Source organism: Alligator sinensis, unplaced genomic scaffold, assembly GCF_000455745.1.
Source record: "Alligator sinensis unplaced genomic scaffold, ASM45574v1 scaffold150_1, whole genome shotgun sequence".
In the NCBI taxonomy this organism is placed as follows: domain Eukaryota; kingdom Metazoa; phylum Chordata; order Crocodylia; family Alligatoridae; genus Alligator; species Alligator sinensis.
In genome coordinates, this window is record NW_005841840.1 from 4862829 (window position 1) to 4889716 (window position 26888).

Here is a 26888-nt window from a genome sequence, read left to right on the forward strand (position 1 = left end):
TTTGAGAGAGAGTACTGTTTTAAAGTATTTAATAACCTTTGGATGCCTTTCTGGGATTCTGATATTAATAGCATGTCAATTACATAAAGTGAGACAGGGATAAAATCATTCAATATAGTGGGTAAGTGGAATCGAATCCAAAACATGTGCTAACAAGGAATAGAGCTGTCCAACTTCTGAGACCCTACTATCCAGAAGCTGTATGGATACTACCTTGCACAGCACACCCACGTATGCTCTGGGGCACTCCTCCACCTCTGCACTGCACAACATCTCATTGTAATGTGTGCCCTCCCCATACTGATATGATCCCTCCCCGACATGGCCATGATCCCCTCTCCTGCATCCCCCCCACTTTCATCCACCCTATCTAGGCTTGGCCCTGAACTCACTTTCAGCTCTCTACACTGGTACATGGCCCAGTCTCCTGGGGCAATGGTAGGAAGCAGTAGCTGGAGGATGGAAGGGGAGCCTGGAGACTCCCGCTTCAATAGCAGCTGAAGCAAAGACAGGACCTGGGTGAGAACAGCTGGGTGAGAGTCTAGGGGTTGCATAATTTACCCATTTCAGGTCACTACTTACACAGCCCTGGTTTTGATCATTCAGGAATAGGTTAAAAAGTAGTGGAGAAAGCAGGCATCTTTGTTGTACCCCTGTCTTAGCTGGAAAACTACTGGCCAGAGCACTGCTGTTTTAGAATAGTAAGCAATGATTAACTGTAGGAGAGCTTTATCCATTGATGTCACTACCAGTTTCTTCCATTATTTTAATCAATCAATGATGTCCTAAACCTCCCTTTATATCAATGTAGTCTACATATAAATAATTTTAGCTTTTTACCTATTTGGATGCCAAATAATACAGCACTAAAGAGTGGTCCATATAAAATAGACTTCACTAAAATTGGCCTTTTTTCACAGAATGTTATTTTCAGAAATCTATGTTTGTAGATGAGAGTAAGTATCTACCCAAATATTTTGCCTGGAATATGTGTAAGACTGATAGGACAATATGCTGCAGGATCTCTTATCACCATTTTATTTTTTTTAAATATGGACTACTATTTTTGTTCCAGTGTTAGGATAAATGCCTTCAAAATAATTATAGACAATCTTATTTGTCAAAATTGGACATCACCAATCAATGAATTCCTTGAAGATTTCTGGAGGAAGAAAGTTGAGGCTAGGAGTTTTTCCATTTCTGTCAGGATATATATGATCTTACTTCAGATTAAAAGATTAGGTAATAATCTGCTTGTGATTTAACAGATAATTCCCTCAGCAAACAGCCATCATTGCCCTAACCAGCTGTCAGTGGGTTGTTAAATTTGTTTTGTTTATTTTAAACGAAACCAGTGTTTCTTCAGCAGTATGAGCCTTGGGGATTAAGCTAAAATGTTATGTCCTTTTGCCTATAATAAGGGCCCTACCAAATTCATGGCAGAAGACGCTGCTCTGCATCTCCTTTACTTTGCAGGTTCCCTTGCACGCCTAATCCCCATCCCCCAGCTGATTGGTGGAGGGACCCCACTTACAGCTTACTCCTGATTTGCAGAGAAGTGAAAACATGGTGCCCTTTTTGCCTCCCTGACAGTCAGCAGCAAGCAGGGGGCTGCTGGCACCCCTTGGCCAGTCAGTGGTAGGAGGCAACAAGAGCACCATATTTAAAACCGTAAAACTGCAGTGTTTGCCTCCCCACCTGTCAGAAGTGGGCCACAAGCAGGGCTCTACTCCTAATCACCGCTGGGGGTCTGTGTGGGGTAGCCTACAAGATTAAAGGAGCCGCATTGCAGCCCACTTCTGCCATGAATTTGGTAGGGCCCTAGCTAATATTTGCAAAAAAATAAATAAAAAGGTTGATTAACTTTATTTTGCCCTATAGCTACCAGCTCCTCCATCATTTGATACCATTTCTTTTTCTATCACTTCTCTTTTTCTTTTAATCTTCTTGAACTTTTGGAAGCTAGTACAATCATTTTTGGACTTGTATTCCTCCAAGTTTTCTATTAAGGAGTCGACCTTTGAGCAGTACTTGCATGGTGTAGGCCACCAATGCCTATTCCCTACAAAGATGCTCTCTTTTGTGAGAGCATTATTCAGCTTTTGGACAACCACTTCATACTGACTAATTGCTTCTTGGGGTTCTTTTTCTTTGAGAATGTGAGGTAAGTGGCCTGAGAGAGTATTTTTAAATAGGACAACACGCTTCTCTTAACTCAGCATTCCATTTAGTTCTCTTTTTATTTACAACTTCTAAACTGGGGGCTAGTTGTATAGTAGATAGGTAAGAGTCAAAATCCTAATGACATTTTTAAAGAGGGATAAGTGGTTACTCTCTATGCAGGGTAGAATTTGAAATAACTTAGACTTATACCACATCTGTGGTTATCTTGGTATATAGTCCTTTGTACTTGCTCCTTTAGGGCCTCTCTACATGTGCAGGTAGAGACAGAATGGGTGTAATGCCCGATGCATACAATTGCACCTCCTGCTGTGCCATGTGCATGGCTCCCGCTGCATGCACTGCCTGCCTCCTCTGCCTGCCACAGTTGGGGTCCCCCTGCATCAGCAAGAAGCCAAGCTCCCAAGGCTAGGAGCTCCTAGCCATGGAGATGCCCCACACACCTCTGGGGATGGGAGACATGGCTGCTGTGATCTCCCAGGTGTGCGGGCCCGGAGCGACCCGAGCCCTTTTCCGCGCTGCACGCGGGCTGTGGCCAGCAGCCCGGGCACGCCGGGTCAGAGAGGGAAGGCCGTTGAGCTGGAATTAGGCACAAACGCGTAGTGGTAGTTTTAAAGATTGTTTACTTACACCGAGATGGCAGTGGTGTAGGCTGGAAAGCTTGCTTGAGTTGCAGTTACAGACAGAAAAGAAAACAAAACTCGAACCTGCAGGGCACGAGGGTACGTCGCAAAGGGTTCCGGCGACGGGAAGATGAAAAATACGAGGGTACGTCGCAAAGGGTTTCGGCGACGGGAAAATAAACCTGCAGGACTCGAACCCGGGTAGAAGAGCTCTGAGGCCGGTCGTAAGGGCTCACATGAAGTTTGCTAGGCTCCGTGGGTTCTCCTGTTCACTCATCCACACGAAAGGTTGATCAGACCTCCGTTGCCTGCTTTAAATGCACTGGGTCCGTAAGGATCCGCAGCGCTTGGAGATCTTCACACAGCGTGAAGTCTCCTCCTCCCTTGTTGGTGGAGTCCTCCAACTTGGGCGGAAACCACTCAAGCCTCTTATATGGCTAGCAAGCCAATCACTAGCCGCCACGTGTGAATAATTTAGAACTGGCCAATAATGGGACTCGAATTAGCATACAAATGGCGGGAACTCTTTGCAACGATCATTTCTGTGCTGCATCAAAGAAATGCACCTTGCAAAGAAAGCTTCAAATTGGTGGGAAATTCTCCCTTGCACCGGGGTTCTCTTTTGCAGCAGAAAACTCCACCGTGCAAGGAAGCTGCAATTTAGCGGGGACAATTTAGCAGTGCCGAAGCACACAAAAACAAAAATCACACCCTTTGGGTTGTGACACCAGGCCCAAAGGTTTGGGGAATCCCCCATGGCTGTGAGATCCCAGCTTTCATGGTCTCTTAGTCTTGAGGGTACATGAAACCTCAGTTTCAAGACCCCCAACCCCAGCTGGGCACAGTGCACCCCTGCGGCGGGGAGACCTTGCTATATGTGCTTATTAAAGCTGGACACCAACCAGCTATAAAGCTAGTTCATATTTTCGAGGTCTAACTTTATAGCTGGTTGGACCTTTTTATGGCATGATAGGTACTTTGCATGTGTAGCTGGTTTCAGTTAATTGCACACTTAACAAGTGCACAATACTGGTAACATGTAGATGGGACCTTAGTTATGATGAATGTGAATCCTCAGATGTATCCTTTTCAGTCCATCTGTTAAATATTGTAAAATTTGCTTTTGCATTAAATTTTGGGAAGCATCACCTTCCTTCATTTGATGACTTATTCCATTGGGATTCTGGAAGAATTCCCTGTTTACATCTCCATTATCATGGATATTGGGGCCACTAATTCTAGTCTTTAAATCACATGCTATTATTATTTAAAACTTAAATTGTAAAATATTTTGAGCTCTCAGTCTCTTGTTTCTAGTTCTAATAGAGCTATGCTTGATAAAAAATAGAAGTTTGTTTTATTCAGAGACTGACTGCCAATTCATCAACTGTAATTAAAATTCCCACTTTCAGAGTTTTTGTTTTTTAGATCTACTCTTTTAAAATTCTTTATTAATTTTTCCAGATATTGCATTTAATTAAATATTATGTGCTTCTAGGTTGCTTTTTAAATCACAGATTTATTTCTTGATCACTGTTAGGTTGTTCAGAAGTAGAATATTTCTGTCTATTTTCTTTAATCATAGCAACAATTAGACGTGAAAGAGACTTTGGGACCTTGATGATCTGAGGCATCCTTGTTGCCTGCCTTTTCCCATTGTAGGGTTGATTCATGTATCCAGATTTCAACTCCTAGGAGGATAGAGCCAGGCACTGAATTAAAATTGTCACTGAAATTAGAATCAAGAGTAAGGGATAGTTGATGATTTCATAAGTCTGTATTAAAATTTCCTTTTTCCTTGGTACCCAAACTTGGTGTGATTTTTCTTCTTTGTTGACCTTTTCTTCCAACGTCTCTCTCTAAATTTGTCTAAATTGTATCGTTGGACTTTTAGGTGGGGGTTTTACTGGGTTGAAAGGAAGAGGTTCTTTTAATTTTCTTAATAGCTATTTGCTAGATCTCTAGTTACTGACTGCAAGGTGTGGAAAAAACAAGGGGTGCTTCCATTATGGATGGACTAATGATTGTATTTACAAAAGCTGAAAGGGCACAGGCCTGGGTAGAGCTGCCACATATATGCAGATCTTGGCGTTTTTATTTAATGACAGTTGTTGAAAGCCTTTGTCTGATTTGAATATTAGAAGAAGAAATAAATAAGACAAGTATTTGAGAGATGTTTTGTGACCAAAGGTGAATAATTATTTTTTGTGAATCTAATGCAGTGGTTTTCAACCTTTTTTAAACTTGAGGTACCCCTTCATAACTTCTGTGAATTGAGCAGCATCCCATTCAAGAAAACTAATTTAGCTATTATAGTGCTTACATGTTTGAAGGTGGGTCGGGAGGAAGGAAGAGCAGCCAGCAGGGAAGAGCCTGTGCTGCAGTGTGAGGGGGAAGGTGGAGTACCTGGAAAGGAAGAGCCTGCACTAATCTCCTCTCCTGATTGCACCTTTTCAAAGGCTGGCACAGCATCCCAAGTAGGGTTGTAATATCATTTAAAATAATAGCTGTTCAAACTCTTCTAATTATATCAGTTAACCATGTAACTGATGACGCATATATGGGAATAGCCAGCACCTGTTCTGCTTGCCATAGGGTGAGACATATAGGTGGCAAGTGGAACTCCTGTTGCTGGCCATTGCACCCTACCCTGCCTCCCCTTCCCTTCCTCTCCTCCTCTGGGGAGACAGCTGGCTTGGCTCGGCTTCACCACCTCCTCTGCCCACGCCGGGCCCAGCAATTCAATTTATACAGTGACAGCTGCTGGTGGAAGGGGCAGGAGGTATGCAAATGCAGGCTGAGCTGCCTCAGGGAAGGGTGGTCTGGAAAAGTAGCACTGGTAAACCATGCAATAATTCACACAAGATAGTCTGTTCTAAAATGTTAACTATAATGTATTAACAGTGTAAATATAATTATAGTTTAACTGTTTAACCTTTCACATCCCTAATACCAACTCCCTTGTTGAGAATCACTGATCTAACAGTTACTATCTTAGCAGAGCGTTTTTGGCATATATCTGTATCGACATAATATTATACACTGAATCTTTAGCAATGATACACACGTGCATGCAAGTATACGTGTTTTGTTATGTATTCCTCTAGCCTACCTCTTGTGTATGGACAGACAAAAGTTACACCCCTTTGGAGGGCATGGGGACTTACAAAAGTGCATCTGATTTAGTTTGTATATCTACTACTGTCCTGAAATAAGTGAAGGTCAGGTGTAATAATTTACTGCTGATTTGAAATACAGATAGTGTACGTATGTGGAAATTATTGTTGTTTAACTTATTTTACCGAGTGACAGGAATGGGCAGATAAACAATCACACTGAATCAGGTGACACATGATACTGAGGAAGTAAGTTGCCCCACTTTCTGAAATGGTGCAAATGTAAGTCTGTCCTTACCTCTGGTTTACTTGCTATCTTTAGGTTGTAGGACCATGTCTACCTTTGCTTATACAGTGAGCACAACAGGGGCCCAGTCTGATTTAGCAGACAGTAAATATTTAGTGATAATTTGAAGGAGGATGAGCTGCTATGTCACTGTGCACCTGTGAAAATTTACCAAATGGTACCTCTTATAGAAAACTTCTTAAAGTATTCCACATATGGAGTAGCTAAGTTGTCTGCAAATGCATTATTTGGTAATGTTAGAAGTTGTCACAGTGCTAATATTTAATATGCAATTGTTGTTTGTTCAGGAATACCTCTCGTAAGAAAGCAACAGGGTTTGCTGCAGTCCATCAGCTGTTTACTGAACGCTGGCCAACAGCTCCTGCCAACAGGAATGTGACTGGCACAACAACAGAAAGAAATATTGACTTTGAACTTGATATTAGAGTTGAAATTGATTGTGGAAAATGTGTGTTGCACCCAACAACACTTCAGCAAGAACATGATGACATTAGTTTAAGAAGGTAAGAAATCTGTTGGGAGACAGTAATGGCTACTTTTGTAATTGACAGTAACTTAAGCATAAATCAGAATAATGATTCCATTCATATGAATTAGTGCAGCACAACATATCACGTTTACTGATTACTGTGCATTGACTGATTGGAAAAGCACAGAAACTGTTAATTGCTAACTTTATGGTTTCAGATAGCATCACTTGAAGGTTGCCATGGCATTTAAATGAATGTCATTGTGATTGAGTTTACATTTATGTGCCAGAGAACATTAAAAATGCCTGCTTGTAAAAGGGGTTGAATTTAATTAGCCACATATTAAGAGACCAGAGTGGAACTGCTTTATTTTTTACCTGTTCTTTATGATTGGAAATGCAAGTCTCCAAAGCACATGGATTCCTTTATTTCCTTTTTACTCTCCTAAGAAATATTTAAATGTACTATTTGAAAAATAACTTGGAAATCTGCATACAGATACTCAAGAATTCCAGCATTTTTTTGTGTTTAAGATAATGTCAGTGTCTGTGTGTAGCAGGCTGGTTGACAAAAGATTGCAGCAGACTGCACGCATTCGGCTTTAGCAGCCTGCAAGCTTGCAAGGGCTACAGCCCAGCTGCAGGCAGTAGGCACTGATTACAGACTGCCTAGGAGGACTAGGCCAGCTGAGAAGATAATTACCGGCCACAGGATGCTAAAGAGCTCCCAGGAAAGGGAGCTAGGAGAGAGATTCCCAGGGTGACCAGCTGGAGAGACGGATAAAGGGAGAGTTAGGCTCCTGGGGAAAGGAGCCAGAGAATGGGAACTACAAGCTGAGAACTCAGTGAGAGAGAGTGAGAAACAGAGAGAGGGAGTCAGTCTGAGGCACAGGGCCTGGGAGAAGACCCAGGGCTGCAAGATCAGAAGCAGCAGCAGCATGTTGCAGAACTGAGTCAAAAACAGCCTGAGACGGAAAACTGCAGTGCAAAGGGGAACCAGGAAGTCAGAGGCAGCTTCTCAGGGGCTGAAGATAAATCAGGACTGCGAGTGCATCCTGTACAGACTATGCTAAGTTTGTAGTACTGAGTTCTGATTTGTGTTCTAGTGGTCCTGAGAGGCAAGTGTGTCCAGGAAATAAAGAATTGTGTCAAGTTTAAAGACTGTTTGAGCGAAGCAATAACCCCAAACTCACTACACTATGATAAGGAATACATGAAAAGTTTAGAAATGTATCAAATATGCAGCTTGATATTATTGGGTTGCTTTTTTTTATAAAGGACTCCACCCTTTTTAAACAGTGAAAAAACATACTTGTTAATACAGTATTAGAGCTGTATAAAGACATGCTGTGAATTGCTGTTTGTTTGTAGGAGTTATGATCGGAGTTCCAGAAGTTTAGATCAGGAGTCTCCTTCAAAAAAGAAGAAGTTTCAAACAAACTATGCATCTACTACTCACTTGCTTGCTGGAAAAAAGGTGCCATCATCTCTACAGACAAAGTCTAGTGATCTGGAAACTACAGTATTTTACATTCCTGGCGTGGACGTAAAGGTAAAAATAAAGTATTGTGGGACTAGAAGCTATTTTTTCTCTTCAACTAAGAACTATCATAAGCAAATATATGACTTCCTTTGGATCTAAATTTAGATGATATATTTTTATTATTTTAGTTTGCAGCTTGTATGATTTATATATCAAGTGAGTTTCCTACTTTTTAATGAAGTAAACGAGGTTGTGGATGTGTCATACATATTTAACTCTACTTTTGTTTATAACGTTTTGGAATCATGTATGGCTCAAATTGTTCATGCATAAAGGGAGCAATGCATGTAGCTGATGCAAGCTGTGTTTTTAGTAGACTTTAAAAAGTACTGTATTTACCTAAATCCAAAATGACTTTGAATTTTAAGACAGCCCTCCAATAATTAGATTTAAAGCATGGAAAATCAAACATTCCTTATAATTTTCCATGTATAGAATCTAATTATTGAGGGGCTGTCTTAAATTTGTGCTTCCCACTGCTGTGGGAAAGCAGTGATGTAAGGGCACGTAGCTAGACTCGTGGCTCTTGCCCCCCTGCACTGCGTTCTCAACCCTGCCCTCCCTGCCACTTACCTTCTGTGGTAGCTCTGGAGCAGTCTGTGGCACTTGCTCTGGCCCTGGCCCAGGCAGGCAGAAGCAGCAGTGAAAGCTTTAATCCAGAGCCAGAGCGTGCTTCTCTTCCTGCTGCACAGTCTCCCTCCGGCAGTCCCACTGTGCAATATACCCTGCATTCTCCCCTTCTACCACATGGTCTCCCTCAGGCCCTCCCACCATGGCCTTCCCTGCACTCCTCCAATTTGTGCCCTCGCCCTCACAGTACAAGCCACCCCAGCCTGAGGCTGGCAGCAGGTTGGCTCCAGCTTCTCTTTCTTTAAAAATATTTTTAGGTGTAACATGGGAAAATGTTTCATTTTTGTTTAGTTCTTTCTTGAGATTACAGTAAATAAAGAAGCCATTTAGTTCCATGAAAATGTTTGGGTTAAAATAAGATATTTGGTTTGGATGCTTCCCCCCTCTGAGAGATGGTGTGCATGAATATGTACTTACATATCATGGGAAATCAGTTTACTGCATGTGTTACGTATGGAAGTGCAACTCCCACTTTTCTCTTTTGGTGAATATAGGGTGGTTAAATGTGTTCCACAGGGTAAATACAGTCCTTCTGGCTTGATGTGGTACTTAATGTTGCTGTGAAAGTCACTTCTTTATGACAACTCTTCCAGAGTAGAGCTAATGTGTGCAATCCCTCTTTGTATCTGATGTTGTGTACTGAAGACCATATTGGGAGGTATGCCCAGTAAAGAGCAGCAAAACTCTCTGTACATATGAGCAAACATATCAACAGTTAAAAACAGAAAAAAACCTCAGTGTTACATGCAAGTCATATGCAACTCAGCTCAGGAATACCAAAATATCAGGCATACATAAAAGAAAAATGATTTTTAATTCAGTTTATATTTGTAAAGACCTGCACTAAATCTTTAAGATGTGGAGAGGCTTCTGGTGCTGATTTGACCAAGGATGTCAAGAAATATTTAGTTATTCCAATCATGAAACAGCTTGCTGTAGTAACTTTTAAGCAAATGTAGGGATGCTCAAGTATCACTTGCAGTTTTTGCTCTGCTTAGTAATGCCATCTACAGGGAAAGGGTTGATCCTGTTTACCCAAATCTATAGGGTGCTCATGCCTAAACTGAACCATTTGAGGTTCTTTAAAGGGAGAGGTAAGTGATTTGTGCATGACTATATAGCTGTGGGTTGTCTTTAGAGCCACATAGAGGGAGATATACAGGTCATTAAAAGTATCACTAGAGACAGTAGCAACCCTGTAATATGTGCACTGTGCAGCCATGTACTTAATGAGTATTTCTTCCTTTGCTTGGATTCAGTTCTGGTTTGTGTGTTGTGAAGTATCACTTTTTCTTGTAAAAGGTTATACATCTTTGTAAATGAAATTCATTGGTTTGTTCCAATTTGTTTTATACATTTTGTATGATTTTATAATTAAAAAAACTGCAAAAATGTCTGGAGACAATTGAATGCTCTGCAAATATTAAAAGATCTGCTACTTTTCTTGTGAAAGTAATTAAATGTGTTTGTTTGGGTTTCAGTTACACTACAACTCTAAGACTTTAAAGACTGAATCTCCAAATACCTCTCGAGGATCCTCTTTGCCAAGAACTCTTTCCAAAGAGTCCAAGCTGTATGGTATGAAAGATACTGCCACATCTCCTCCTTTATCTAGTACTACCCACAGCAAGACTAACACCTTACTTCCTCCCCAACCCCCACCGATCCCATCAGGTACTTGTAGAGACTACCTCTTAAACTGTAACTTTATCTCTTTTTTTTTTCCTTCATATAATCTACTAGCTTTAGATCTGTGCATTAGATGAATGGCAATACCACAGTATCCTTCTAAATGTTGGCTGCAGAAGCCTAGTTCCAGAAGTGCTTGTGCAGTATGTTAATTGAACCTCTCAAAGCTACCTTTTTAGAGTTCTCCTATCAAGTGGTTCTTAGCATGTCTGTCAGTCGTCATAGTGGATCACAGTAATGACCAGCCATTACTTTTTCCACCTCTTCCTTTAACAACATAAGACTTGGTGGTGGAGGTAAAACTTTGTTAAAAAATATTATTAGTATTCAGAACTTAAAAACAATAGGTATTAAATCTATGCCGTTCAGGTTACTCACCATTTCCTCTGTTGCATTCTTCCAAGAATGCAACCTGTTTATCATTATTGTCTTGTTTTTGTATTGAAATTACTTCTTTGAAGAATGCTTCCTTAAATTAGGTTCCTTACCGTGGTGGCAAGCAATTGAGGGGATGGACAAGTTAAAATATCAGACTAATTTATTCAAAACTATCATAAATTAAATTTTAATAATAAGTAAAATTATTTCTGTTTTCAGTTAGAGGTCTGTAGCTTGAAGGTTGCCATATCAGATCTAGAGGTACCTAGATTTAATTTCCATCTTCTATGGGATTCACTTTTCTCTCCTTCAGAGCACATTATTAATCAGTGCCAAAACTCAGTTAAATTGGAAATGTAATAATTGAAAAAGGCTTCTATAAGTAGGTTCAAATTCTGAGAGAGCAGTGAATTGAAATATTTTCTTCATTTTACAAGGTTTTTACTATTTCCTTCCATCACCCTTCTTTTTTCTGGGTCTGAGTATTTGCAAAATATTTTTGGTCTCCCTCAGCCTCTGCTCTGTCTCTCCTTTCAAGCTTGCTCACAATTCTTTACTCTTCAGTTCTTACCCAAATATCTCCCATTTTCTTTTCTGCCACTTCCACATATGTGTCCCTCTAAAACTAATGTTGACAGTCATAGTAGTACTTTTGCCCCTTACTAGACACCTTCTGATTCTGCTAGTTGAGTAAGATTTAAAAAAAACAAACTTTCTGTTATTTTATGTGGAGAGGGAGACTACTCCAGATGGCACTAGCCACAAATAGATTGCATAGCATTAAAGTTCATTGCCAAGTAACTTAGGAACTGAATGAAGATGAACAAAGAGTGATTGTAATGCTCTATTTTAATCCTTTACTTAACTTTAAATCTTGCTTGTAGAAATCCTGTATAGCCATAATGTTATATTTTGACTTGTGTTCAAATGGCCATTGATTATATGACAGTGAATCCCAATTCAGTAATTGCTTTTTCATCTCTGCTGGTTTTAATTGACCGTATGTATGTAGAAAATAACTGTGCTGATATTATAGCTTCCATACATGATCTTGCCAAAGTTTACTAAGGTCAATTTATTTTCTCATTTTAGTGTGCACAGATTAATAAGTGCAGGTTTTTTTTCCATTGATTTGGAAGATAATTCTCTTATTTCATATAAATGTATGCTTCAGGTACCTTCAAGCTTGGATATTATCAACTGCTGATAGGATATCCTGTTTCAGAATTATGATTTTATTACTTGGGTGATATAGGTTTTGCTTTTAACCCTTAAATGTTTTGGGATTTTTCTCAATTGAAAGCAATATCTTTTTTTCTCCCAAAACTGCATCAAAATTTTCAAGTCATTTTAATTTTCCTTGTTAACTGTATGGAAAACTATAGGCTTGTACATTGTGGCAACTTTTCTTTTGTCTTTTGGAAAAGTTTTGTATTGCTGACTTCAGTGACTGTATTGAAAGTCCAGAGCTGGGTGTGTAAGAAAAGAATTGAAACCAAGAATAAGTAGACCAAAATATTAGTTTCTGAACTGTATTCGATATCTTATTCACACACATTTCTTAATAAAACCCATATGCTTTTTTCTTCCTAGCTGATTTTCTTAGTGGCTTTTTTCTGATGCAAGTTATTTTCTCTAACTGTTTTGAAATATCTATACCTTATACTTGCATCCAGAGAAATTTAATTCCAGTAGACAAATGTGTTCTAAATGTTGCAGCCAAAGGGAAAGGAAGTGGTGGAGTAAAGACGGCTAAACTGTATGCATGGGTTGCACTCCAGTCCTTGCCTGAGGAAATGGTGATTAGCCCCTGCCTACTGGACTTCCTAGAGAAGGCTCTTGAAACCATTCCTATTACACCAATAGAAAGGAACTACACAGGTAACATGGGCTTACTGCTTTTTTCATATATTCCATTATGTAGCTTGTTGGCTTTTTAAATTCTAATGGTATCAAACAAGTATTCGCTTTTAAATACCACTTTAATGGTATTTAAAACAAGTATTCCCTTGTATTAACGGTATTTATTAATGGTAATTTATTAATGGTATTTATTAGTTGTATTGATGGTATTTAAAACAAGTATTCCCTTTTAAATACCACTTTAATGAGTTCTTTCTACTTTTTTAAAGCTGTTAGCTCTCAGGATGATGATATAGGACAGTTTGATATGCAAGATACCTTGGAAGAATCCACAACCTCATTAGTGTCGTCATCAACATCGGCATACTCATCATTTCCTGTAGACGTGGTAGTTTATGTGCGAGTTCAGGTGAGATTGTAATACAATATACACTATGTCATGCAATGCTAATGGCATTCTTTAAAAACACATGCATTTAAAAATTGCATCTAAACTTGATGCTTTAGAGAAACCTATTCTGAGATCTGCTGCTAGATTAACAAGAGTGGGAATTTACTTAACTAGAATTAAAAAATAATTGGCTCCAGCAACTGGAATTCAAAAGAAATGAAGAATTTTGAGAACAGTGGCTCTTGATAATTTTAATTCATCACTGCTTTCCTTATTGACAGTGAGATTTGCTCTGTTGTGCTGCTGTCAAGCTCTTACAATTTTACAGCCCTTTTCTGACCTTCTTGTCTTCCCTAGAGAAAAATTCTTATTCTCATCTTATTCTTCAGAAAATATTAGTTAATGAGCCTCTACATCCAGTGTGTGTATGAACTGATGTTTTTTTCTTTTCTATTGCAAAAAGTGTTTCTTCAAAAGCCAGCTTCGAGTGCATTCATAAATTGAGCCATATAAATACAAATGGTATCTTCCACAAGAATTCTAGTCTCTTTCATAAACACAAAAGGCATGTGTTTGCCATTTAAAATGTAAGTTTTGGATCCAGAAGTTGTGGGCTGTTGGACATTGAAAATTTAGACATGTCTGACCTCCCTTGACTTCCCTATAAATTAGGATTAAGATGGCAAGTATACCTTTGGGAAGGCCAAACCTTTGACATAGATCAAGTAGTATACTTGGCTATAGCTAATTATTAATGTCCGTTGCTTCACTGTAGTACTGCTATTGTATAGGTACCAAAGCTGAACTTCAGTACCTTTCATGTATGAAGCTGCTGTTAATCCAAATCTCTGGATTAATTGAAGTGAACTGGGTTTCACATCCTAATTCTAGGAAGAGCAGTTTGTGATTATATCAAAGTTGCTCAAGTTTCAGGCTTCCATAACTGCCATCTGTCCTTTCTTGGTAACAAACCTTTTGGTTTAGAAAATCCCAGAATTGAACATAAACTTTACAGATGGTGAAACAGAAGCTTTTTATTAAAATTGCCCATAGTTATTCTTTGAACTTGGGCTCATAGTGATGTTTTTAGTGTTTTATGTTTGTTTTTAGAATCCTTTCTCTTCTCTTTTGTGGCTTAGCCTTCACAGATCAAGTTCAGCTGCTTACCAGTATCAAGAGTAGAGTGCATGCTGAAGTTGCCTTCCTTGGACCTTGTGTTTTCTTCAAACCGAGGAGAATTGGAGACCTTAGGCACAACGTATCCCACAGAAAATGTGTCAGTTGGTGGATGTACTTCACAAAGTGGATCAAAGAGCTCAGTTAATAAAACTGGGATTCCAGGTAAAGTATGCATTTACCTTATTTGCTCACATATCACAATGCTCTCAGGTAAAATGTGCCTCTTGTTTTGGAAGGCAGAAGGTAGAAAAAAAAGATTTTTCTAGAGACATGACTGACTCTGTTGTACAGTAAGTCTTCCAGACAACATAGAGTATCCAGGAAGTGTGGCATTCTAGGAGACACTGGTGAGGCAGAGGAGCTTCCTGGTGTGGCAGAACAGCAACTAGACTAGGTCTGAAACCCATGCAAGGGCAGTAGTAAGCAGTAATACACACCCCAATTTTGAGAACTGATTTTGGGTAGGCATTTCATAGGCTAGGGACAGGCATTACACACAAACCAGTTTAAGTGATCAGAAACTGGCTTAAACCTGTAACAGAATGGATGTTCATTGCACATAAACCAGTTTGAAAATGGCTGAAACTGGTTTGAGATAAACATGGTTGAATGTAGTATCAGACTTAACTGATTTGGTTCAAACTGGTGTATGCAATGTCTGTCCCAGATCCCTTCCTGGTTTAAGTTAAATCAGACTCCTCCAGCATCCTGGCATGCTCCCTGGGCTGGGTTCTCTGCTCCACAGAAGAGCTGGTGCCTCCCCTTTGCTCCCTGGCTGGAGCGCCAGCAGAGACTTCAGGTGTCTGCCTGGCTTCCCCCTACTCCCCCCACCCCTCACCACTCCCTGCTAAGCAGGGATTCCCCCCCTCCCTCTGCCTTACACAGACACCTCTCAGCATTAGCTAGCAGACCACATGCTGGCTATGGTCTGTGCTGTGGCAGACAGGACTGTGTTCACTTAGGGCTAAATTGTTTAAGAAGAGCTTGAACTAATGGAGAGAGGCTTTGTTTTCTCGTGGGGTGATAAATAGTGATAACAGAGCTGATAAATGCTGTGTTATCAACAAGTGGGGGAAAACCCTCCCTAATCAGAGTGTCCTGCTGGGCCCTGGCCACGCCTCCCTTCAGCTCAGCACTATGGAAGGGAAGGGGGGGCTTCTGGCCTGAGCCACTGCAGGCATGTGCCTGCATTTCTGGGATGTCTGTGCAGTTACAAACAGGTTCAGCCTAGCCAGGTTAGACTAACCTGCAAAGATTGAATCAGTTCAGGCTCAGGCTTATTGAATGTCTGTCCCTAGCCATATTGACAGTCTTTTTGCACCAAAACTGCTTCAACTTGTGATGCTTTGGATTTACTCTAGGTTCATCACCTGGGCTAGGGAGCCCTCTTGGCAGAACCCGACATAGCAGTAGTCAATCTGATTTGACTAGTTCTAGCAGCAGTTCATCAGGCCTGAGCTTCACAGCCTGCATGTCTGATTTCTCCCTCTATGTATTTCATCCATATGGAGCAGGGAAGCAAAAATCTGCTGTTACTGGTCTTACTCCTGGGTCGGGAGTTCTAGGTACAGAATATTTTATTTTTAAAAATTAATTAACAGTGGCAAAATTTGTTAAGTTTTCACAAATTTTTAAGATTTGAAAAGGCTGCAAAAAGTTAAGCGTGTGTGTGTGTGTGTGTGTGTGTGTGCGCACGCACTGCATTTTGCAGGTTTATATATGTCTGTCCGCGAACCTGTGGATGCCAAATACATATGGTTTTATGAAAAAAATGGGTCTTTTTCTGCTAGGAATTTTGGGTTGGACTTTTAACACCTGAATGAGTGTTTTAATATATTACACATTTCAAAGAGGCACAGAAATTTTGGCATTTTGTTTGTTTTTTAATTTTATTAGTTTGTTATTAGTAGCTAAGGCAATGATTATGAGTTTTGGTTGGCCCTGGGAAGATCTAGAAATCATTCTTGATCATGTGTTCATAAAATCAACTTTATACTTCCACTATAGAAACCACTGTAAACATTTGTAAACATACTGTGTGTGTGTGTGTGTGTATGTGTGTGTGTGTGTGTTTATAATACCAGGACCTGGTATAGAGAATAGAAGGGGCTAATTGTTGCCATGAAGAATGGCTACTATACACAAACTGCTATTAAATGTATTGTGAAGAAACTGAAAACTCTGTTAATTGTAACTTAGAGTAATGACCAACATTTTTCTTACCTTCCCAACGTTGGTTATTACTCTAAGTCCCCAAGCAATTTTTTTTTTCCTACTTCAGTCGCACCTTAAAAGATTTTTCCATTTACATGTTAATTTGAGAAGTTCATTGGAGCTTTGCTCCTTTTTATAGGTAATGTAGATGAGGAACCTACTTCAGTCACTGGCCGGAAGGATTCATTGAGCATTAATCTAGAGTTTGTGAAAGTAAGCTTGTCCAGAATAAGACGTTCAGGTGGTGCTTCGTTTTTTGAGAGTCCCTCTGCAAGCAAAACAACAAGCAAAATGGATACCACGTTAATAAATATATCTGGTATTTATTGGCCATCTCGTTATTCTACTTACATAAATGTTGTGCCAGTGATAAGCTCCATTCTGCTTCATCGATCTTGTATAGGTGTTATTTGAAAGCAAATGACGTGCTATACAATAAGATTTTTTTCTTTTAGTGAACGAGTTACCAAGACACATTGGAGTCTTATTACATTCTGGTGATCACAAATGTCTGTTTGTAGGTTTACTTTTTCCTTTCTGCTAGAGACCCATTTAATTTCTAATGGAATGTTTGTTCTAACATGGTTCTTTGACATCACTCTGCATGGATTTTACAGATCATGATTTGGGGGGTAGGGGGAGGGATTCAGCTTGAAGGAATTTGAATCTGGCCCATAATCAGAGAATAAAGAGAATTGTTCAATTTCACCAAAGGCAAGTTAAAAATCATGATGTTTATAAGGTTTTGAGCTGGAAATATCAATTTGTTTGTATTTGCTCAGATAGTCCAAACATTTTTCAATTGTAGTTTTAATCCCAACAATTTTTCACAGCTCCAGTATTACCAACAAAAGTTGTATGTCATTGTTAAACTTAACATTACATAATATGTATGTACTAACTTGAGAGGATATTTTAGTGCAGTCCAAACCAGCATGAACTGTAATTTGTCAATAGCTGGCAAGTTATCAATTGTCTTCAACTATATGTCTGTGGGCTCCATTCTAGATATGTTTCATGCGTGTAAAAGTGGCATCTTTGAATATCAGTGTCTACTGAATTTTGTGTACATCTGCATATCTCTATTGCCACAACAAGGACATGAGACAGACTGGCTATTATTTTTTATGGGAATGAGACAGAATGAGCAATATCAGCCTGCTCCCCTTTAGTGGAGTCTGCTCCAGTAACAAATTCCATAGCTAATTAAAGATTAACACTCTTCAAATTTTCTCCTTTTTTATTTGCTTTTAATCAATAAAACGCACCTTCTGATCACAAGGGAAGGATTAACCATCCAGGATGGATCCAGCCTCTACTCAGTCGTATTTAGCCAGTGCCCCTACCATCTGGCACACAAAACACAAGGTCAGGGTAGGCAGAAAATCAGAAACATCAGGCAGAGATCCATCCTCAAAGTTATCATTGGTATCAATTGATACTTGGCACCACTTTTTCACAAATGCAAAAGAAATTAGAACCCTGGGAAATGTACAGCTCCTAGCACCAGTCATTCTTGTCCCATAAGTGGCAAACAGTTATTGTTCAGGGTAGAGAATTCTAAGCCAGTTTATGCAAATGGAGGTAAATTAAACCAGCTCAAAACCAGTTCACGTTGTTTCTATACCTAAAACACCCTCCAGAAACTAGTAACTTCCAAATACTATTGAAAACAGGTACCATCATTGACTTCAGAATGTAAATGGAAACCTTAATAATACTGATCATTATAATGCTGGAGGAAGTAACTATATCCCAGCACTTCCCTCAGCTCCAGTGCCTATTTTTAAAGTCTTTTTTCTAAGGTGCTGCTTTTCACAGATGCTCACTCTTGTCCTTCAGAACATACCTTCTCTTCTCAGATGAGCTCAAGAGGATTCTCCTTGCAGACTAGACATGCATTTTATATCCCCAGATTCTCTCCCTTAGACACAGAAAGAGCCCTCTCAATCTCATAGATCACCTCCAAATATAAGGGAATTGGTCTAAAAAAGGCATGACTTTGCATACATATTCTAGAACTTCAATAAACTGTTCTTACCTGATTTACAGAATTCTGCTATGTATATTCTCATGACAACACATCTGCAACATACCATGTAGGCAAATAAGAAAGTGCCTTCTATGATAGTCTTGGCCGGAGGTGATTGTGTTATAGACATAGTGTGAACAACATGGGGAGACTCCAATAATAGCTCTTCATCATCTAGGAATCAGCAACAACCTAGCAGACTTTCTAAACAGATGATTCATTACAATGCATTAATACTCTCTGAAGAGTTTGCTCATTACACCAATGTTTCACCTGTGACAACCCATTTTAGGTTTACTTGCAAAAAGAGACTATGCAAAATGTCCAACTTTTTGTTCCAGGTGAGACGTAAGTCTGGGGTCTTTGCAAGATGCCTTTTTAAATCTCATTTCCACTGTTACTGTTGATTCCCAGAATGGTATGCAAATCAGGCAGAAAACAGCCACAATGACCCTGATAGCTCTGTATTTCTTAGGACAATTCTGGATAACAGAGCTCCTTGAGATGTCTGTTAATCCTCTGAGACAATTCCACAGAATTAAGAACAGATACTTCATCTAGGCATTAAGGTCATTACCTCTAGCAACCTGGAAGATAACTGATGCCACTGACAGACTATTGCCTTCAAGTGCAAGCAGTCTTTCCACAAAATGGAAATCTCTCCATGAGGAAGACTTAATTTGTTTTAGAATTGGTAGCTCAAAGCAGCCTCAATCCATTGAGGTTGCTTTATCCCAAAAATCTTTGACTGAATTCTCTATTTGAAATATTCTGGACTCTTTCTTCCATTAATCACCTGGTAGTGATTGCCTAAACCAGTGGTCTTCAATGTTTATTTGTGTGGACCCCTAAAACATTTTGAATGTGGGTGTAGACCCATTTGAATTGTAAGTGTGGGTATTCACATACTTTTGATTGCTCATAATCATCTTTCACGGACCCCTTAGACATAATCAGCAGACCCTCAGGGGTCTTGGACCACAAGTTGAAAACCACTGACCTAGACACTCATGTCAGGCTTGAGGAAATATGCAGGCTGGTCATGGTCCAATGTACATTTCATTTAAAATATTTCAGTCTTACCTGTTTGAGACACATGTACACTTAAAATGGAGCCAGACACTTAGGATAGATAATCTTGAAGAAACGTATGTTTAACTATAAAATAAATCACCATTCTTTGCTCTAGTATTAAGTACAGTGCTGTTTTGTCCATATGATATGATGTTTGTCCATATTGAGTATAAATAGCTGAAAGCTTTTGAAGGGTAAATTCCCAAACATTTAGGTTTGATTATCATAATCTCTTGATAAACTTTAATTTTTTTTTTTTAAATCAGCGGTCTGTGATATAGGATCTGCTTCTTTTAAGTATGACATGCGACGACTCAGTGAGATTCTAGCCTTCCCAAGAGCTTGGTATAGGAGAAGTATAGCCAGGCGCCTTTTTCTAGGAGATCAAACCATAAATATGCCAGGTAAGGTGCCACTTATTTTTCTAAATACATTCTGTGAAGTGAATCAAAGCAATAATTGTGTAACCTATTCTTTGCATACACTTGGGTATAGGTGAATAAAGAATGCAGCAGAAGCCAAATGATACTATATCCCTTGCGTAGCCAGCTTGGCCACAGGGCAGCCATGATGCCTCCTGTTGGTCATGTGACCCCTGTCTGGCTCAGGACCAGCTGCAGCCCCCTTCTGATCACTCACTCACCCACCACACCTTGCTCTTATTGAGGGTTATAAAAAGGAGGCTGCCTGTGGGCTCTGCATGAGCCTGAGCCTGTATTAATCACCACTGGGTCTCTCCTGGGTCCCCACAGTCACAGCCCTGCACCCCTAGCAGGCCCTCTCAGCCTGTCTGTTGGGCACCTGTCACCTTAAGGGCTCCTTATGTGGCTCTGTACCTCCCCTACACCATGCCCCAAGCCTTGTGCATGTTCTCTCTGGGTGATGTTGTTTCTTTATACAGTCAGCCCCTTTGGACCATTAGCCCCACATGCAGCCCCTTCTCCAGGTTCACAGATCCTCTGTGGGTTCAAAATAAAACAAAGGCCACTTGCCTGTAAAACCCTGACTTCCTCTGCCCAGGAGGCTTGTCTCTGCTCCGAGGCCTGCAGGGTTGTTTATATCAACTTCAGTCCCTTCAGGAGCCCTGCTGCTTGGAGCTCCTCACCTTGTGGCTGCCAGGGACAGGCTGCCTGACTGGCTCAGGCTCAGGACTTGTATAGCTCTAGCCCAAGCCCTCTTCTGGTCATGTGAGCCTTTCATTAGCTCCCTGTCCCACTGACAGGCAGCCTCACAGGCTGCTATCTCCTTTAAAGAAGCAAACATACCCCAGTGCCCTGATGTACCTTGCCCTGGCAGACCTTTTTAATTCCTAGGAATTTGTTTTCCTGTATTAAAGTCATTAAAACATCAAAAATGTATCAAAGAGTGAAAATTGGATTAGTTTTTTATTTTAAAAAAAATGCATAGATACCATGAAATCTGCTGCAAAGAAAGAACAATACCAAATATCTCCCAATATGTATGAGTAAGTCACTGTGCTTCTGTTCAGTGTTGCATGTCATTAACCAAAATCAAAATAAAGTTATGCAGTATTATGGCCACTGTTCTTTTCCAGTAGCATCTGGTCCTGGAACACCAGATTCCATTGAAGGGGTAAGCCAGCATCTTTCTCCTGAATCATCACGTAAAGCATACTGTAGAACTTGGGAGCAGCCTTCCCAGTCTGCTTCATTCACACATATGGCACAGTCACCCAATGTTTTTAATGAGCACAATGCAAACAGCAGCATGTCACCTGGGACAGCATCTCACAGTTTAAAATCTCCAGCTGCTACAAGATCCAGGAGTGTATCTGATTCTTCAGTTCCCCAGAGGGGTGAGTGGAGGATGACTTAAAAATAAGTAAATAAATAAATGTTTCATGGCCATACCCTAGAGTAGTTTATAAATATATCACTGAAAAGAACTTATCATAGCAAAGTCATTCAGAATGATGGAATGAGTTTGAAGTTCTAAGTTTTCATTCTGGTCTTGTACTTGAACAGCTCTTAAATCAGGGGTGTGCAATTATTTCAGCTGGAGGGCCACTGAATGACTTTTGGTGACTTGTTGAGGACTGTAAAGGTAGCCCTGCCCTTTGACGGGTGCCTTGCCCCCTGATCGCCATCTTGGGACTGGAAGTTCTACCCCTAGCCCCTAACCTTTGCCACCGGAAGTCTTCCATCTTCCCCCTTCTCTCTCCCCTCCCCCCACTGAAGTATTCCTTTGTGGGGGGAGGGGGATGCCATCTTGGAACCAGGAAAAAACTAAACAAATAATATACTAAAAATCAAACATCTATTATAACATATTTTAATTTTATTTCAAAAAATATTTTTGTCCTGATTTACGTGTTTGTATCATATATATAGGGGTGATTGCATAATAGCTCAAAATAAGATCTTATTCTTGTATATTGGTGGGGAGAGGTTTGAGAGGGTTGTGAAGGGATGTGGATGGGGAAGTGGGATTTGTGGGGAGCTGTGGGGTGTGTGGGTGGATGTGCCCACTGCCTCCTCCCCCCGCCTCTGCAGCAGGGGACCACATGTTGGAGGCACAGAGCCGGCCTGGCCCGATAGCATTCAGCTTCTGGCTGGTGTCCTGCGAGCTCTATGTGCAGCACAGAGCAGGGCGATCACCCATGGTCCCCGTTCTCCTCCCCCAATTTCTCCCAACAAGAGCCCCCGAGGCTCTTATTACTTGAATTTCCACTTGATAGAGGGAGGCGTGGGGAAGAGCCACAGAGTCTCCAGGCTGAAGCCTCGTCTGGGCAGAAGCTTCCAGTCTCCAGAAGCCTCTGGAGGCTGGGGTTGCGGTTGGTTGCTTTGCAACCAGAGCCTAAATTGTTGCTGCATCTGGCACCTCCTGGTGGCTTTCAGACAGGTAGCCACGGGCCAGTAATATTTTCTTTTACACGGGCCCCGTGGCTGTATAGAATGGCCTGGTGGGCCGGGTCTGGCCCATGGGCCATATTTTGCCACCCCTGCTTTAGATGAAAATAAAACTCAATAAAGTGGTTCTGAAACTTTGAACATGGAATTCAAAGGTGGGGAAATTGGCAGCTTATATAAAAACTGGGACCTAAACACAATCTGGTAAGGTGACAAGTGTCCTCAGCTCCTTCTGAAATTTTTTGCAGTATCAAATCTTAAGACCATTTTTTCTCACTGTATTAGTGTCTTCTCTTTGTAACAGGACTATTCATGTAGCGCTCAGATCAAACCTAACAAATCCATCTACTCTATTTAAAAAAAAAAAAAAATGTTGTGGAATTTCTTGTGCTAGGGGAAAAAGGTATGTGGCTGGAGTAAGGAAAGTTTTATCTTGTACTGAAGCTTAACTTCATCCACAATGATGCTTTCTCTGTCTCATGATAGAGGAGCTGTAGCAGGGTGGAAGCAGCTTCTGGCTCCCTGGCCCTGGTGCAGCTACCCTGCAGCAAGGGGCTACACACATGCCACTATTGCTTTTCCCAACCCTTCCCCACTCCCCAGCTGCAATGTGAAGACAGCTTCTACTGGGAATGGAGCTGTGCTGGGGCTGGGGAGCTGGAATCTGCTTCCATGCTGTTCGTGCTTCTCCCCACACCCACTACCCAGCCCAACCCTGGCGCAGCTCCCTTGCAGCTGTGTTCACACTGCAACCTTGGGAAGGGGAATAGCAGGGAAAAGTGACGGTGACATCGGCACAGTTTCCACTTCCTCTCCAAGTGGAAGGTATGCACACACGACAGTCCTGGGGTGGGGCTGGAGTAAGGAGAAGCAGCTGCAGTGCTGGCACAGCTCCCAGTTCCCTGGCCCCAGTGGCCCTATGGGCTGGACCCGGCTTTGCTGGCTGTACATTGCTGACCCCTGGTATAAGCAGTTCATAAAGGGAGTATGAAAAGGAACAGGATCTATGGCTACATAGTAAACACATTTGTAATGTGTGAGTGTTTTCATTCTTGTATTACAAGAATGTTTCTCTCTCAGAACGAATTTTTCAGCAATGGGTAATGGTAGGAGGAGAATATTGTTTCTTTTGTGGAATCTTGAATTCCTGTTTTTAATTTTTTTGTTTGTTTTTATGTACTATGCTCTAATCTTTTTCATGTAACTGGAAAATAAGATTTGGTAGTTGATGTGTAAAATGCATGTCTAATAAATATTTTAAGATCTTGTATGAAAGAGTAAAGATTAAGCAAATATTTTCAATGACAGTATTGGTAGAAAAGTAAAGGATTCCATTTTCATGATAGTTAAGGCCACACAGAAAACTTAAAATTTTTTAATATTTTTGTTTTTCTTTTGTAGTGCCCTTTGAATATAGTGGCAATCTGTCTTCTGTTAGAATCTTTCAATGTTAAACTTACTGTTAAATCTAAACATTTTCCAAATAGAAGGCAACTTTTTTGAGTATTGACTTCCTATCTTTTCAGATACTCTGTCAAAAACTTCAACTCCATTTAATAAATCTAATAAAGCTGGAAGTCAGCAAGGTGCTCCATGGGAAACGCTGGTTGTATTTGCTATGAATTTGAAACAATTAAATGTCCAAATGAATATGAGCAATGTAATGGGCAACACTACGTAAGTAAAAAAAAAAAAAAAAAAAAAAAAAGGTTATTAGTTGATTGTTGATGTTTGAACATATGTAATATTGCTGGAAAATCTAATCAATCTTTGTTCCATCAAGTCATTGAAAGCTTGTGGTCTTCTAGGTTGGGGTGTTCTACCCCTATCAAGCCCCTTGGACCTTAGTACTACCATCTAGCCAGGGTCTGTGGGGAGCCCCATGGGCTGTGGCCCCATGTGCTATATTGGGAGTGCAGGGCCTGATCCAGCCCATAGACCAGTCCTGTGCTGTTCATCTTGCCTACAGGAGCATTGCTGTTGTAGGCAATTTGAATTTTTTACAGCTTCAGAATCCTGCCCATTTTAAGGGATCCTAAAAACTAGCATCATAATATTGCATATTATACTTGTGATTAATTATCCATTTAAAAGGAAACTGGCTATAAGTGATGGTATCTGCTTGGGGCTACATTCAGGACTTGGGATCTTATATGAAATTACACCCTTGAATAGTGTATTTGACTTTTGGAAGAGACATTTTTTCTCTGTGCTTTGCAGGCTGGTGACCACAGGGTCATTGCAGCAGGGACAGCCTCTAAATTGTCAGCATAAGACATGTTCTAAGACCACAATACCATCCCAGGAGGCACAGACCTCCATAAAGTTCATTTTTATATTGAATAGGTTTAGGTTCACAGTTCCTGTATCTTCCCTGTTCACCAGGAAGAGAATAATAGGGAGAGGAAGAGACATTTCACAAGAGCCCAAATTTTGAGAGGGGAGAGAAGGAGGAAAGAAGGAAGAGGGACTGTGAAGCTCTCTCTTAGGTTCTCCAAACTTAACTTACCGCAGAATTTAATACATCCATGATTTTGTTCTTGGCATGTTCCTGAACTGAAACATTCCAAGGCTGAAAGCTTGAGCTCTGAAATATCTACCTCTTTGAGAAAAGCATGTATAATTGAAACTGAAACATAACATCCAGCAGCTTGTCCACAACCCTTTTCTGATTCTTCTGAAACTATTTTTCTCACACGTCTCTTTCAAAGAACTTTTTCTTTCTTGGCCCCCAAAATATGCAGTAAAATAAGTGTGCATCTGACCTAATGATAAATCATTTGTATTAATTTTTCTTTACAGTGGTATTTAAAAAAAAAGTGTGTTGAAAACATTCATATACATGTATATATGTGTATATGTTTTCCCATTTCTTCTTTCAGTTGGACCACCAGTGGTTTGAAAAGTCAAGGTCGTTTATCTGTTGGCAGTAACAGAGATCGTGAAATTAGTATGTCTGTGGGTCTGGGAAGATCACAGTTGGACTCCAGAGGTGGTGTGGTTGGGGGTACCATAGATGTTAATGCCTTGGAGATGGTGGGTAAGTTGGAAAGATAGTTAATATTTGTTTGCTATACAATGTTCATTTAAATTATACCAATTCAGGGATATTCTACACAAGTATAGTATTTCAAAGCATTGTTTCACTGAAGATTTTACATAATCATAGAGAGACAGAAAAATTAGGGTTGGAAGGGGCCTCAGTAGGTAATTTGGTCCAAGTCCCTGCTCAAAGCGGGACCATCCCCAACTGTATCATCCCATCCAAGGTTTTGTCTAGCCAGGTCTTAAAAACCTTCAAGGAAGGAGACTTCACAACCTCTCGGTAGTCTGTTCCAGTGCTTTATTACCCTCCCAATGAGAGAGCTTTTTCCTAATACCTTGCCTAAACTTCCCCCTGCTGTAACTTGAGACCATTGCTCCTTGTTCTGTCATCTGCCACTACTGAGAACAGTTCAGCTCCATCCTCTTTGGAACCACCCTTCAGGTAGTTGAAGGCTGCTATTAAATCCCCTCTGTCTTCTCTTCTCTGGACTAAATGAGCCCAGTTCCCTCAGCCGTTCCTCATATGTCATGTGCTCTAGCCCCCTAACCATTTTTGTTAATGTGAGAAGCTGAAGGCAGGTGTACAAGACAAAACAAATGCTCCTGTCTAAACAATTTTAATGACACAACCAGATTTGGCATACATTTTGGTTTCCTACCTGGACCTCTTGTTCACTGGGCAGGGCATGATGAAGTGCATAGAGGAGTCTATGTACAAGCTCTAAATTCTAGAGCTTGTTCTTTGTGTTAGGACTGCTCTGAATCTACACTGCCTGTCTGCATTCCTTTACTGGCAATCTATCAGGTAGTAACTGGAAGACTATAATGGCACTCTGACTCCCCTAAAACTCCCACAGCTGATCCTGGAGGCTGGATAGTGTAGGAACTGAATATGTCATCCCATCTCCAGTAAGAGGACTCCCCAGCATGCAGGAGGGAGATCCGGTGGCTTTCCAGCCTCTCTACACCAGAGAGTCGTAAAGTTTCCCAGGCAATACAAAGTCTGGTCTTTTTAACACACTATTATCTGTTGTTAAATTCTCCTGTTTCAGCTCATATTTCTGAACATCCAAACCAGCAACCCAGTCACAAAATTCAGATTACTATGGGTTCTACTGAAGCACGTGTTGACTACATGGGATCCAGTATCCTTATGGGGATCTTCAGTAATGCTGATCTTAAGCTCCAGGATGAATGGAAAGTTAATTTATATAACACTATAGATTCAAGTATGTCTGATAAAAGGTGAAACTTCTTTCTGTATTTAATGTTTTTTATGCCGGA

At 40.5% G+C, this 26888-nt stretch overlaps 1 protein-coding gene across 1 annotated transcript in view; it reads left to right on the forward strand.

The window, feature by feature from the left end:
• The window catches only part of KIAA1109 (KIAA1109 ortholog), a 252339-nt gene that overhangs the window by 207111 nt on the left and 18340 nt on the right, over nt 1-26888 (forward strand). The window contains exons 70-82 of the mRNA XM_025204706.1: nt 6515-6730; nt 8068-8248; nt 10351-10543; nt 12656-12817; nt 13069-13208; nt 14330-14531; nt 15731-15934; nt 16723-16902; nt 19956-20093; nt 21245-21505; nt 24086-24236; nt 25442-25599; nt 26657-26849. Coding sequence (XP_025060491.1) covers nt 6515-6730; nt 8068-8248; nt 10351-10543; nt 12656-12817; nt 13069-13208; nt 14330-14531; nt 15731-15934; nt 16723-16902; nt 19956-20093; nt 21245-21505; nt 24086-24236; nt 25442-25599; nt 26657-26849 — 2379 coding nt within the window. The remainder of the gene's footprint in view (nt 1-6514; nt 6731-8067; nt 8249-10350; nt 10544-12655; nt 12818-13068; nt 13209-14329; nt 14532-15730; nt 15935-16722; nt 16903-19955; nt 20094-21244; nt 21506-24085; nt 24237-25441; nt 25600-26656; nt 26850-26888) is intronic.